This window comes from Gallus gallus, chromosome 2 (genome assembly GCF_016699485.2).
Source record: "Gallus gallus isolate bGalGal1 chromosome 2, bGalGal1.mat.broiler.GRCg7b, whole genome shotgun sequence".
NCBI classification, from domain to species: domain Eukaryota; kingdom Metazoa; phylum Chordata; class Aves; order Galliformes; family Phasianidae; genus Gallus; species Gallus gallus.
The window spans coordinates 62,906,441-62,921,875 of record NC_052533.1 but is presented as its reverse complement, the minus strand read 5'-3'; the positions used below and the strand labels follow the sequence as shown (position 1 = coordinate 62,921,875).

At 41.7% G+C, this 15,435-nt stretch overlaps 1 protein-coding gene across 1 annotated transcript in view; it reads right to left on the bottom strand.

The window, feature by feature from the left end:
- Positions 1–5,461: 5,461 nt before the first annotated feature.
- The window catches only part of ELOVL2 (ELOVL fatty acid elongase 2), a 41,448-nt gene continuing 31,474 nt past the window's right edge, over positions 5,462–15,435 (bottom strand). The window contains exons 4-8 of the mRNA NM_001197308.2: positions 11,862–11,939; positions 10,811–10,982; positions 9,622–9,746; positions 8,701–8,835; positions 5,462–8,273 (exon numbers count right to left, since the gene is read on the bottom strand). Of these exons, the coding sequence (NP_001184237.1) occupies positions 8,145–8,273; positions 8,701–8,835; positions 9,622–9,746; positions 10,811–10,982; positions 11,862–11,939 (639 nt within the window). The 3' untranslated portion in view covers positions 5,462–8,144. The remainder of the gene's footprint in view (positions 8,274–8,700; positions 8,836–9,621; positions 9,747–10,810; positions 10,983–11,861; positions 11,940–15,435) is intronic.

The following is a 15,435-nucleotide window of genomic DNA, read 5'->3' as shown; positions in this document are numbered from 1 at the left end:
TTTTGACCTGTGTCCAAAACATTGTTCCTGCAAAACTGTAAGATAGGTTCATTAAATACCAAGGAAATAGAAAATGAACTAAGTACAATGACTTAGCCAACAAACTGATGCATGCTGGCCACTCAGCTCTGGATTGCAGAGAAGAAAGCATGAAGGGATCTACTGGATGTTGGCCACGTGCCTGGTGGCATTCTGCAGACTAAATGGCAAGAAACTTGGAGCATTGCAGGCATAAAGGCAAGTGAAACTAGAGAAATTATTTCTAAATCAGTAATTATTGCTTGCTGTACTCTGTACTCTCCTGGAAGCTAATGTTTAGGACTAGATAAGTAGCACCAAAGGTCTCTTGAAAATAAGCAGCAGATAAACTGTGCTATTTAACATAATCCTCTTTCAACAAGTTAGTTTTCTAAATTGCAGTTGCTCTTCACAGCATTAAATGCAGCTTGTGACAAACTTCGCTGGTGCTGCTGCATCTTAATGAATGCGTGGGAATGTGGTGTGGTTCCAAGCTCTGTTTCTACCTATTTGCCTTGTAAAACAGACCTCAGATTGCTGTGTGAATTAGTCAAGGGAATCTCCCCTGCACACACTGTGCCTGCAAAGCAAAAGTCCAACTCTGCCAGGGTTGTTTCATCACTGAAAGTCTTCAGGTAGCTGAGCCTGTTCCTTCTGAAAAAGACTGCAGTGTCATGCCTGAATTGAGAACAGTGAAAATCCACAGCTGCCATCACTGAAACATTTCCTGGAAGTAGTGCTTGTTCCTTTTCCTGAAGTATTCCTGGGCTGGTGTGAGACAAGGCTGCGCTTCCATTCGTGTCAAGGGGTGGCTGGTTCTTTCTTTCCAAGTTGATTTAAAAGCAAAAATTAGTTTGTTCCTGCCCTTCCCACAGATCCAGAACCACTGGTCTGCCTTTTGCTATTTGTAATGTGTGGAAGACTGGAGCTGCTATTTTGTGACTGCTGGCTTGCCTTTATTTCCTTGAGGGCTGTCCCTGGATACCTGACTATTGCTGCATCTTTCTGCTGCTCTGCAGGGTCTCAAACTGTGATAACAATGGATGGCCACTCATTTCTGAGATTTTTGGTGGTTTTACCGCTCTCCAAGTTAGAGCAGCTAAGCATTTAAGTTTTGTGAGCACAAAGGAGTAGCAAAACAGAACTTGCAACATCTACATCTCCCCACTGTTGGTGGACGGTGACAGAATACCATTTTCACATCACTTATGACTGTAAAAACAGGGACACTTCTCATGTCATTATCTGTGGTAGTGCATTTAGAGGAATAGAACTGATGCGTAATTTATTTCTTGTTGAATCTCTGTGTAATCTGCCAGTAAAAATTTTGGAAGGTGTGTTGAGCAGTTCAGGTGGCTTGAAAGCAGAAATCAGCCTCTGTCGCTGAATTGTGTATGCAGCAATGGTAACCTTTATAGCTTTTAATTTTTCTACTGGAAAAGTCTGAACCCAAAAGGCTGTTTTCCCTGATAGGGTGGAGTGGGAGAGGAGAAAGAGCTGTCATATGGCTTAGGTGGCTCTTTCCCCTGCACTTCTTTTACTATCCTCTCATATAAAATGTGTTACCTATTGAGTAGCATAGCAGGTTAAGCCTGGCAAGCTGTGAGCTGCCTGAGCTGAGAGAGTGTGCTGGAGGCTTTGGTCTTTCCCAGCGGTCTTCATGTTTGTGCCAGCAGCAGGTACAGGTACGGTCATCATCTGGGTCAGAAATAGCCTTCTGTGTTTGGACAGCCCATCTCATGCCATTTCCCATGCTGTGGGGTCAGGTTAGTAGCTGAAGTCCCCTGAAGGTCTGAAGTCCACTTGGCTTCTGCACGTGATGTGTTGCAAAATGGCCTTGTGTGAGTTATCCTAAAGTTTCCCACAAAAGAGCTGTTTGCTGACTCTGTTTTTTTTGTTGTTGTTTTGATTTCTTTTGAGCTGGTCTTATCACCTACTGATGCTTTTCATCAGCTCAGCAGTGCTCTTGTAAGTATTACTGAGTCAGTTAGTTTTTTTCCTCATTTCTGTTGGAAGTAGATAAAGCTCAATTTTCATCCTGTTCTTCTGAGCTGGGACAATGAAGATGGGTTTCACCCATGTCTTCAGTGGGTGCTTAAAATGCGTGAAGGCATTGGTACCCAGAAGAAAAAGTTGGAGAGATGAAGTGTGTTTTAAGGACAACTGCTTCATACTTTAAGTTCTTAACCAGCTTAACAATAAACTCTGTTAAAGGCCCTGCTGTATCTCTGTCAGGGAATGATGATGGGCCAAGTTCTTGTTTATCTGCATGCTTTACACTAGTAAAATGGGCCAACCAAGGTCTGGAGAGCTCATGCTGCCCATTGGCAAGGTTGCAGGAAGCTGTGTAGCACTGTAACAGTCTTCTGTGACTGGAATACACAGGCAGAGTGACCAGGAGCTGTGTGCCCATGCTTGCCCTGCCTGTGGTCAGCCTGCCCTGCCCTTTGGCTGTTTCCACAAAAGTGGTGCACGTGTTTGTGTAGTGAAAGCAAATGTAGCAGTAGAACCCTTCCTTGTCACGTAGGCTGACTTTTATGTATTGTGAGCAAGAGTCAAGGAAAATATTCCCAATAGCTAGTTGATTAAAGGAAGCCCTGCAAAGCTGGGGCTGGGTGCACAGCAGCAGCCTGATTTCTTTCCTGTCCTTCTGGTGTTCATGGAAGGACCTTCCTAAAGCTCGTTTTTTACCTCTTCTTTTCCTAGGGGGCTGCTGATGTCTAAAACCAGCAACCAAACTCAATAGCTTTCTCTCTTTCGTTTTGCTTCTTATTCCTCCTGTACATACACGTGCCCTGTGGTGAGCCCAAAACTGCAGGCCCAGGGTTTGTGCGTCACCCTCTGTACTTTCAATGTGAAATAGATGATATTTTTAAGACTGTTTTCAACTGGGACCTGGTAGCAGAATGCTGAGGGAGGCAAAGTTGGAATCAATCTGAGAATCAGTTGACCTGGCTGGAAAGCATGAGCCTTGAACAAGCAAGTTATTCACACTTTGGCTTTGTATGAAAGATAAGTTTCTGCAGGTAGCGGGGCTGGGTGTGGAGAGGTCTCATCTACAGTATCTTGCAAGATAAAAATTGTGGTAATTGCTTTGGTAGCTGAATATAAAGTTAGGTCAGAATAGATACAGTGTGCATGGCATTTCTGTGGGTGCCACATCTGAGTTTGTAAGTTGGCCAGAAGTCTGAGAGATGGATAAGCAGAACTCCCCAAAGCCCGGTGTCATTCTGAGAACAGCCCTCCTTTCTTAGCAATTGTGATTCCTTGCAGTGCATTACAGCTGTGGAGAAGTTGTGTATGTACCTTGTGGAGGTATTTCAGGATTTTGATGTATTTATGAGAAGGATGGGTTACCTGGCATTATTGATTGCCTTGTTTTGGACTAGAAGAGATTTCAAAACTTGTTGCTAGCACAGTTTTCAGTAAGTAGACATTCAGGAAAACAACTGTATCAAACTGCAATGGAGATGATGAATGGCTGCTGGGAAAAATTGCTACAGGACACTTTGGTGTAATGTTTGATCTTTCACAGATCCTGTGTAGTTGATGCTGGCACCTAACCAAGGGAATTGTATCTGTGAGTCTTTAGGCCTGCTTGTGTGTATGAGCACCTTTCCTGGGCTGGAGCACTCTACAGGAGGAGGCCGCTGTTGGCAGCGAAAAGCCCTTGTTGCACCCATCCGGTAGAATAGCAATGCCCTAGAAACACGTTAACAAGGTGACCCACATTTAGGGTGTTGCTAGGAGATAAGCTTTGTCAAACACTTTTTTTTCTTCATGAAAGAAATTTTCCTTAGAGAATGCTAGAAGACTTGTGGTTGTGGCTTTGCCTGTTTGGCTCGGCAAGGTGCTTCTTCCTCTGCCATTCCTGTGGAGTGGATCAAGAATGCTGCTTGATGATGGTATGCCTGGCAGGCTTCATCTCTAGCCAATAGCATGTGCGAATTGCATCTAGATGTAGCACAAGAAGAGAGTTTCAGTAGGAGAGAAAAACACCTACTGAAGGACTGCAAAGATGGAAAATGACAATCTCTGTGCTTTTGACATGAATGCAGCTTAAAGTACCCCATGAACGTGTAGTTGCCTGAAGCCCTGATAAGCTTGTGTGTGGATAGGAGCAGCTTTCAGACCAGTTCTTTGCCACCATGACCAGCACCTTGCTCTTCCTGAGTCTGACATCAGCTTTTTTCATCCATGATGACAGACCTCACCTCTCTGTGGTCACATCCAGCACAGGGACTTAAATCAACATTCTAAACTGTTTCAGTAAAGTTGGAGAGCATTTTTTGTGATGATATGGTTGCAAGCTAAACATTTGCTTAAACTTGTAATATTTTTTTGTTTGTTTATGATAATAAAGTTCTAAATTGGTTTTGTTTTTTTTTTCTGGGTAAGATAATGACAGTGTTTTCTTTTACTGTCTGATCTGAAATTCCATGGCTGAACTGGGCCAGACTCCCATGTTGTTTGTTAATTTCAAAGAACCACTGAAGCCCATGTGATGCTTTTCCCCTGCTCCCCACTCCCCCAGTAACACGTGTCAATTAAAAATGTCTCCTAGTTGCCAAGTTCATGCAGGAGTCACTGGAAATTCATGTGCTTCTTCCTAGGCTGTATTGATTGCTGCTTTCTTTACCTTTTTTAATTTTTTTCTCCAGGTAGAATTCTTAAGTGAGCTATTTTAAAGCCTTTATGTAACAAAAATATTAGGCACAAGAAAGGGTATTACCAGGGGGGAAGCGTGTAATGATTAATAGGATTCCATGGAATGGCTAAACCAAACTTCTTCCTCTACATACTGGTATGTTTGGAATACATCAACCATGATTTGCCAAATATGCTTCATTATGCCTTCATGCCATTATACAAAGCAAAATCTAGAGATTTCATGCTGTTGATGATTGCCCAGTCCTCAGGTTTGTCTGGATATGTCTGCAAGGCCTCTGTGCTCTCGATGGGATCAGCAGCTCCTGGTCTAGTGTTGTCTGCAACCTTGCACAAAACACCTTCTAGTCCTACATCCGAGTCATGCATCTGAGCCAAAAACCAGAGGAATGAAGGTGGGAGCCTGCATTGCATTCTGAGCCACTACTAAGAGGTAGGGCTGCTGCATGGGGCAAGGATATTCAATCTGCCAGAAAAAATATATCAAATAGGAAGCGTGAAAATCCCTTGTTTGCACACTGTAGGAAACCTCTACCTATCAACCTAAATTGTGTGTATGCACGTAATATGCAGAAATACCACCTGTCCCATGAATGAGGGCAGAGCACAGCCAAAAACCACAGGTGAGCTTTACAGCAGTGCAAGTGGAGCTGGTGTGTGGTTACAGAGAATGTCTCTCACTGTGAACTGAATGGCCTCCAAGCTTCTGAAAACAAAGCAGTCTCAAATAACCATCTCATAGCAATTTTGTGCCTTAAATGGAAGGGAGACACTCTGATATTAAAACTTGTTTATTTACAGTGTTACGTTTTACAGGAAAACTGGTTTAAAAAGTCACTGCTTCTTTTTCTTCACAGTTGCAGCATTTTGAAGATGTTAAGACAGATCTGAAGGATTTAAAACATATTTGATTCCAGCCTTTCTGGCTGGCCTGGATCTGAAAGGTGAGACCATCTTGGTGGTGGTGGTTCTTTTTCTCCTTTTTTTTTTTTTTCCTCAGCCCTTTGAGCTTCAAGTAAGGCATTTATTTGATTTATTTTTCTCTTATGAGGTTTAAGCAAAACAAAAGACAATCAATTACTGTGAGGTTTGTTGCCATTGCCATAATGTGCTTCAACTCTTAGCATTCTTATGTAGTCCATATTGATAGTTACCCTTTGCCTTCAAAAAGGTAAAGGGTCTCCATTATGCCTAATATCATGCTTGAACACACAACTATTTGTTGCCTTTCATAGACAAATGGTTCAGCTATTTTTCTGGTGTTCTACCTTGCTGGTTCTTGTGATGCCCTCCACCTTTACGCCTTTCTAGTGGTGCTTCTTGTATCAAACTGACATCTGCAGAAGTTGGAAGTTTCTGCTGGTCAAACATCTGTTCTTCCCCCAGCCTGTATGACTTCCTTATGCCCTTTCCTTGCTCTCCACAAGCTCTTATTGTGGCTGCAGCCATGCATGCAGTCCCAGTTCTGGGACAAGGCTTCCTCCTTTTGCACCTACTGTCTCCAAGACCCCCACAGTGGAAGATCAGCTCAAGGGCTTGAGATGAAGAGAAGGATCAGAGGAGCAGGACTTGATGGAATGCTTCCTCTCCGTGTGGGTTTGGTTCTCTGTGTAGGCTCTCAGACACATGGTCTGATTTTTGGATGGCTTTTCGTAGTCAGGAGTTGGACTTGATCCTCAGAGAATCATTAAGGTTGGAGAAGACCTCTAAGATAATCTAGTCCAACTGCCAACCCTTCCCTACCACGCCTCTTAACCATGTCTCTTAGTGACACATCCACACATTTCTTGAATATCTCCAGGTACTGTGGCTCCACCAACGCACTGGGTAGCCTGTGCCAGTCACCACTCATATTGAGAAGAAACTCTTCTGAATATGCAACCTGAACCTCCCCTGGTACAACTTGAGGCTATTACCTCTCATCCTATCACTAGTTACCTTGGGAGATCCTCCCCCACCTCACTGCAACCTCCCTTCAGGTCACTGTAGAGAGTGATTAGGTCTCCCCTCAGTCTCCTCCAGACTGAACAATCTAATTTCCCTCAGCTATTCCTCATAAGACTTGGGATTGCTTATGGTCTTATGGTCCTTTCTAATTCAGGGTATTCTATATTTTGTTATATTTTATGGTTTTGCATGCGTGGTTCCTTTCCTTCCTTGCTAGGATCCCATCAGTGATGGGAGGACTGTCGTGACCACAAAGGGGTTTTTGTGGAGAGAACTTAAATACACTAGGCTGGAGGAGCCCACAACTATTTCACTGCGGAAAAGGGGACGGACAAGAGGCTGTGGCTACTTTGTTGGAGATTTTGAAGGGGACTAGGTTAGAAAAGGGCACAGCAAAGGTTCCCAAAGCTAACCTAAGCTGTTTTTAATTTGTAGTCACTTAAGTGGGAAGTAAACATAGCCAATTGAAGCAGCAGAACTGGTGACTGGCTTTTTTTGTGAGACGCAGCATCACTACTGCAGGCTGGAAATTGATTTGCTTCCCCTAGTGTAGAAAGTGCAGGAATTCCTTTATGATGTATGTGGCTCCTTTTGAGGTTTACTTTGAACACTTTCTGTATCTTTTGTGAATATCTAGCACACTTTTTTTTGCTTCAGATTAAGTGTTTGCATATGGTCAACTTTGTGCACACTGACACTCAAAGAACTTATCTTCTCTGAGTTGCTGAGCTCCAATTTATTCCAAAATCCATTGATCATAGAATGGCTTGGGTTGGATGAGAGCTTATGCATCATCTAGTTCCATCCCTCTGCCATGGGCAGGACTGCCACCCACCAGCTCATGCTGCCCAGGGCCCCATCCAACCTGGCCTTGAGCACATCCAGTGATGGGGTATCCACAACCTCTCTGGGCAGCTGTGCCAGTGCTTCACCTACTTCTTAGTGAAGAGTTCCTTCCTAATAACTAATCAGTATTTCCCCTCTTATAGTTTAAAACCATTCCCCCTTGTCCTATCAGTATCAGACCATGTAAGAAGTCAGTCTCCCTCCTCCTTATAAGCTCCCTTCAAGTACTGGCAGGCCCCAGTAAGGTCTCCTCGGCACCTCCTCTTCTCTGTGCTGAACAAGTCCTACTTCCTCAGTCTGTCTTGATAGGATAAAGTGGTCAAGGTGTCAGTCAAGCAGAGCCCTAACCTTTTGAAGACTCTGAATGTTTCCATCCAGTGGCTTCTAAGGCATTTTTGTGCCAGCAGTACAAATCAGAAGTATTTTCTTTTTCGTGTGAGAAAGATGTTGGCCTTATTGTTCTGATGGTGTTCTTTGACAGGACAAATAAACTTACTCATTTTGTTAAAACTTAAATAGCAGTAAATTAATGAGTGTCTGGTACAAATAACCAATGGGTGTAATCAAATAGGTTTTAAGCTAAAGCCTGTAATTCAGTCTCTTGCTTTGTTTTTGTTTTCTGTTTTTTCTTAGGAAAAAAAAAAAGATCCCAGGAAGCTCTATACTTATTGTGCTTTCTTATTGCTCAGGAATCCATTTGAAGCAGCAAAGTAGTTCTTATGGTATCCATTCTTGACTTCTGTTGTGACGGGGGTTTCCTTTGCAGCTGTTCTTGAAGGTGCTTTCTGGTATGTCTACAAAAGCAAAATTTCAAGTAGCTACTTGCATTTGTTTTAAGCCCCCCGAATGCTATTTCTGGTTAACTGTAAAACAGAGATGCCTAGTGTGTGTTGATACGGATATACATTTGCTTCACACTTTGTTAAGGGAACAGCATTACTTTTGCAGCTGGACACGATGTAACCTGACTAGTATTACCTGTAATACTTCTCGGTGTCAAAAAGGATTTTAAGCCTTTCTCACTAGATGCTGTATGTGTGCAGGCAGGCTGGAGCAGTCCTTGCTAAAAATATGTATATTCACATATAGATGTGAATACAGACTTATTTTAGGTACTGATGCTTGTTCTACCTGTTTGGCATATGGTTTGCAAATAGAGCGATATACAGAAATTTTGTTTTCCCCTCTCATCCTTGTCAAAAGGAGAGAGAGACTGCTTACCTTAATGTAAAAGTTAACGAAGAGGATGACCAGTGTGGCCATGTAGGAAGACTGGAACATGAGGCAGCCAAAGGGAAACCCACATGGCTTCACAGCTGCACTGAGCGTGTGCACAATGGTGAGCAGAAATTGGATCTGGAGTAAAAAGAGATCATGCCTGAATATTTACTAAGGAAGGATAGGCACCAGCTCAATCATATATAACAATCTTACCTAGTTCTGCTCTTTGAAATTCAGAACAGTTCCTTTCTGAACACATGAGTATATTGCAAGGGTTTGGTTAAACTCTTATGACTTAAAAAAAAAAAAAGGAAAAGGAGCTGGATATTTCCAGAAGTTTTTAGGTCAAGTGGTTGGCAAAATGAAAAGCTCTATTAAAAGAGATTGTTATATCTTCCAGGCTGTGTCATACAAGTATGGTGTTGTCCCTGGGCAGAAACCTGAGAAAACACTGGAGACTTGAGGCAATAGGTTTACAAGTCTGAATAGAAAAAGCAGAAATCCAAGGTGCAAGGAGAAAGTTAGACAGACCCCTGTTAATCAGGGATGGGGAAAAAACAGTGCAAAAATGAGGGAGAAGGGGGGCTGTCAATGTTTAGGACTGAACCACAGCTTCTATCTTGTTGCCCAAGAGCTGTTTACATCATCCTCTATTTTATAGTTGTACAATAGTTTCATATTTTGTGGGAAGGAATCTGGTTTTTCTCACTTGAATGAGACACCGAGAATAAAAAAGTAAGCAATTTTAGAGCATTCCAGTTACTAAATGTTACTGGGCTGTACTAATGAATTAATCTTCATAATAGCTTTGTTATCATTTAGTGCTACGAGTGTCAGTATTTGCCTGCCATTCCTTTTTCCTCCTCTGGCATTTCTGGAGAGTTTCTGTCAATTAAAAGTGAGAGTAACATGGACACATACCAGCTGTGCCTGAGTGAGGTATTTCTTCCACCACAGATACTTTCGCATAGAAGGGATGACTGACAGTCCATAATAGGAGTACATGAGCACATGGATAAAGCTATTCAAAGTGGGTCCAAAGAAACCTATAAAAATGCAATACAGAAAGCATTTTACGATATAAACTGTTAAAAAGTGACAAGATGTCACTACTGTACACAGGAGGCATTACTGAGTAATTTTCACTCTGTGCTGTGGGTGCATCTCAGTTTGTCATTCTAATGCAGCAGTGAGTGCTTTACCCTGTCTCTAAATGAAGCTCACCTGCTGTGACTTTATCTGAGCATTGCTCTCACTTTATTCAGTGGCTAATTTTCTTATCAACTCTGATAACAAGGCTGCAGGAAGCCTTCACTTGTACAAAGCCCTGGAAAAGTGTGTTATGAGACACTTGAAATAGTTATCCTTTGGTTATACAGAAATACTAAATGAGCAGCCTGTGGCCCTTCCCCACCTCTGCAGGGGAGATGAGGATTGTTGCAGTATCTTAAAGGTAAGTCGCTTTGAATTGCAGAATCACAGAATCATAAAGGTTGGAGAAGACCCCTAAGATTATCTAGTCCAACCATCAATCCATCACCACCATATCTGCTAAACCATGTCCCCATGTGCCATATCCACATGGTTCTTTGAAACCTCCAGGAACTTCAGTGACTCCACCTCTTTCCTGGGCAGCCTATGCCAGTGCCTCCCCACTCTGAGGTTACTGTTGTGAAATATGTTAGACCCTAGGTATAATGACTCATAGAAGGCTGATGCTTTTGCCATTTCAGTGTGAAGTATAAGACAGTACACACTAGATAGAGCTGCCCTGTTTGGAATTCAAGTAGTAGTTTTGAACCTGTGTGTATCATTCAATAGCATTACCCTGTCTAAAAGTTGTTTGAAGAAAAATATAAACGTGAGCAGTTGTGGCAGTTAAGTGGAGAATCTAGGGCATAACAGTCAACCTTTTTTTGCCCTGAACTTCTAACCTTGCTTTTAATTTCACTGAGATCTGCACACATTCAGCAATTCTGAATGATAGGCTGTGAACCCTAATGATGCTGTGCTGTAATGCAGTGAAGCACTGGCTTTTTGCACATTGATGTGATTCCCCTCCAGCTGCCAGTGATGCATCCCCCAGGTGATGGACTGAACAGAGACTTACTTTGTCCACATGGTATCCAGTTCAGAACACACCACCAAATGTTAAACATCGTGGCATGGTGATACACATGGAGGAAAGTGATCTGGCTGCTTTTCTTCCTCAGTACGAAGAAGATTGTGTCTGCAAATTCAATTACTTTAGAAAAATAGTACCACCATAGCACCTTGGCTACCTGTAAAAGCAACAACAAAGCAGTAGGAGATCAATATCTGTCCAAAAAAGGGCTTAAATACTGCTGTACTTCATCATTAGGTGCGCAATTCCCCCAAGGGCAAAGTCCTTCTGAAGGAGGAGAACAACCACTGACTTGAGTTTCATTTCTCTTTGGAGAATGAGGCAGTTTATAGAAAACTGATGATTCTTAAATGTGATGATCTGAATATAAATTTACAATTAAATGTAATTTTAAACATATACTTTGAGGATGGGACTTTTTTAATCAGTTTGTTTTAACTGAAGTTGTATTTTCTTTTAAGGATGTTACTGCTTATATTTTCTTGTTGATGGGAGAAGGTATTTGACTGACATTTTCCTTTCTAAAACACAAATTTTGAAGGGTGAGGAAAATAACGGGTTTTCTACTCTCTCCCCCTTGAGATCTAATGTTATCTCAAAAGCAAGCCTGAGCAACAGGACTGAACACATGAATTTGGTGTGATGCAGAAATAAGGGTTGAAATTAGAGATGAGCCAAGGCAGCAAAAAGGGATCTGAAGTTTTCCAGAATTCAGAGTTTGGCTTGAATGCATTTCTATCCACAGCTCAACACTGCAGGTGACTGATTTTTCTCCTAGGTTTTAAAATGATTCATATCCTCTCTTTCAATAGTCAGGAAAAATACATGTATAGGTAAAACATTTATCTATATACATACATATTTACATACATGCCTACATGTGTATGTATATGTATATATGTATGTGTGTGTCCTGATATATGGCTTTTAAAAATGCTCCCTGCCGTGGTTTCTGTAGTGAGGATGCATCTGCCCTGAATCAGAAAGTGAACATCTGTTTGCAGCAGGACTGGTGCTGAGTGGTGGCTGTCCTCACCCGGATGTCAGCCTCCCCAGCACTGTGGAGGTTCTGGCACTGCAAGTTGTAGCCTCCTTCCCACGTGGCAAGGATGAGCTGGAACAGAAAACACAGCAGTGATGTTTGGAAACAGACAAGGCAGTCCCCCCCCTACCCCTATAGCTGTTCTGAAGCAAAACAACATCATGAGAATATTGTAGGTTCCCATTCATTCTGTAAACTGATGCTTGTAGACCAGACAACTTGCTAGTATCTTCTGTTTTACAGTTGCGAAGGCTTCAAATTCTTTTGGAAATATGCACTGAAATAGTGCACCTTCTACATTTCTGGCTTTACAGCCTTCAAGGCATCCATGAATATCTCTTGTTACTTAGTGCAGTGATCCTTACTCTAAAGCTCATGCCTGAATATTTTACCTGTGTCCTGAAGCAGTATGAACACAGCTTGACAGACCTACTAGTGAGAGACCCTTCCTGTCCTTGAGAAAAATCCCTGCTGCCAACCAAGCAAACAAAAGGTAAATCCAAGGCAGTGTAAAAGCAGAAATATTTCCTTATACCATAAGCGCATCTCCCTATTTTATGTTGTTAAATGCAGGAAGAAGGAGAGAGTACATGTGGTGCTGAGTGGAGACATGGACAGATACGAGCAGTTTCAAGTTGGCTATCTACTGTGTGGAAGGAAAGCAGCTCACCTAATAGAACGTACCAAACGAACCAGGTATGTATCTGGAAGAGAAGCTGGGAACCTGATAGAGGACATCCAGTTACTAGGTTTCTGTTTCTCTGGTATTAAACACATTACTTTTACTGGCTCGGTTGTGTTCCTTTTCACATGGTGAGCACTCTTACAACTCTTTAAGCCTGATGGTATTGTTTATCACGTGGAGACTGCAAATGTTGGGTATGCTAGAGAGATGTGAAAGCGCTCTCCTTCAGAAATGCAATTTATCTCTCTAGAAAACATTCCTGTGAATATTTTACATTCTTATGTAAACTGTATAAACCTATTCTGGAAATTATGATGTGCATTGTTTTTGGTGTTATATGGAAAAAGATCAGGTAAAGTTGAAAATAGTTGTCCTTTGAAAAAAATTGTGCTAAGTAGCAACATCCTGTTCAGTAGCAGAGGTTTCATATTTTGCTGTTGCTCTTGTTTTCTTAATGGATTCCAGTAGCTACACTAATCAATGACCTTTACTTGTCTACTCAAATATAAAGAGAATAAGGATTCACAATGTCAAATCTGATTTGTTCCCCAGTCCCCAAGTGGTTGGGGTGAAGGCATGATGCAATGATACTTGGGCGACTGCACTAGCATATAATAAGCAGATAGTGGAACATAACATTAATCATCCTGAATTTCATTAACTCAATCTTAATACCTAATACCTTTCTGAAAGGTTCTCTGGCTAAGATACTCAATTGTAAAGTCATCTGTGAATAGAATTTGTTGAAGAACGTTAGTGTAGGTTGCATGTTTTTTAGACAGGCCCCCAAAAATTGTAGTAGAACAGATAGCTGCTGTTGTGCCCTGAAGATCTCAAGCAAGCAAGTTCGGCAAGACTATAAATACCACTAGTAAGTGTCTTGGGCTAGATTGTTCAGCTTAGAACTGAGGGATACTGGAAGCCTGGTCCCAGTGCTGCCTTTTGGTCAGTGCCTCAGTTTCCCCAGATGCAGTGTTAGTAATGGTGTCCTGTCAAACACGAAATGGGTGCTGAATCCACAAGATTTTCCACGATGAGAATATTTTGTTTTTCCTCTTTATGATGCAAGTGAGGTATTTTTAATAAGAACAGAAATACAAAGAACACGTTTTCAGCTACTCTTTGGTAAGGTTTTGGTCTAGTTTGACAAAGAGAAAAGGTTGGCTAATTCTGTACTACAGTTGATGACATTTGGTATCTCAACCTGCAATGTGTACAGCTGGAGTCTGTACTTCATCTCCTAACCTGCATAGGATACTACTTATTCCAGAACAGAGGAAGTGGTCCCATGCTTTCTCCTTGTTTTCATAGAATTGTAGAATGGCCTGGGTTGAAAAAATGATCATCTAGTCTCAACCCCCCTGCTATGTGCAGGATTGCCAAGCACCAGACCAGGCTGCCCAGAGCCACATCCAGCCTGGCCTCGAATGCCTCCAGGGATGGGGCATCCACAACCTCCTTGGGCAACCTGTTCCAGTGCGTCACCACCCTCTGTGTGGTTCTGAGATCTTGAAGTTCATATCAGTCACAAAAATGAAAGCCTCTTCCCAAATGAAGTTTTGACAAGATCAAAAAACGTTTCATTTTCTTTTTCTGTGAGGAAAAGCTCTGTGAGGTGTAAAGCCATGTTGTTGAGAAATTCTCAGCTAGTTCCATTCAATATTGCTTATATGTTTATCAGAGATTGTTGGAAGGATTAATGAAAAAATGACTCGAACTTAGTTACGAACACTAATGCATTTGTGTCTGAGGTACTACAATAGGCTAAAAGAAATCCCTTCTGGGTTTGTTTTCTGTCAACTTTTGATTATACCTCCTATCTTGAACAGCTTTTGTATACAACCTTGTATGATGTTAGAAGCTTTGCATGTGTGATAAGCCTTGTCATATGAAATTTTGCTCTTGATTTCCAGTGATGTTCTACCAAAACCTATTTGAAAAGGTAGCTGAGATCGAGTGCTGCTTGATTAACAAGCTGGCTAGAAGTTGTACCTAAATGCAGAACTCAGGAAGGTCATTAAGAAAGACATGGAGAATTCAGAGAATGAAACCTCAGCTGTGAGGATGACATGTCCAGCCAGAACTGCAGGTGAGAGCAGAAGTCAGCTCTTCAGTTCTCTCAACAAATACTCTGATTAGGGTAAAAGAATGCCTGGGGATGTAATTCTACCCAAACTGCATTCTAACTTGCTCAAAAAGCTCTGTTACTTTTGTCCTTATGCTTCACTGCTTTGCATGGCCCTCTCAGTCATTTCTCTGCTAATTTTACGGTTGCTAACTTATAGACAACTCATGAAGGACAAATGATTATTTATTACAGTCTTCAAGTAAGTCACTGTGTTAATCTGTGGGCTTCTGTAGCAAAACCCTAGGACAGTTGAAAACAACTAGGATCTAAAATGATTTTTCTTAACTTTCCTCAGATCTTCTGCTACTCAAGCTCTATCTGCTCTACTTTTTTAACGTTTGCACAGTTAGGAAGCACATCTTTCTCTTTTTAGCCATTATAATGATAAAATAAATAGAATTTTATTTCAGTTTGCCCTCTGTTATCCTGGCATCATACTGAGCTTTTCAGTCATTTGTGAGATGTCATCCTAGTTGCAATGTGTAAGGCTGAAAATGGTGACCCTGATCATGCTAGCATTAAGCTTTTGACCTTTCTCTGCTCTCAGAGGATACGGAGAATAAAATTCTTGGACTCTTGGAAATCCTCTCATCATCTTGGTACTTATGGATCTGCAGGTCATAAATCTTACTCAGAAACTTCAGGCTTACTGTGCATTGAAATTTCAGCTCCTAGAAAAATGAAAAATAGAGGTAATCATGATGCTCTTTTTAATCTTGCAAGGTGTAAGAGTTTTCTTCTGGTCTCTCTAAAAA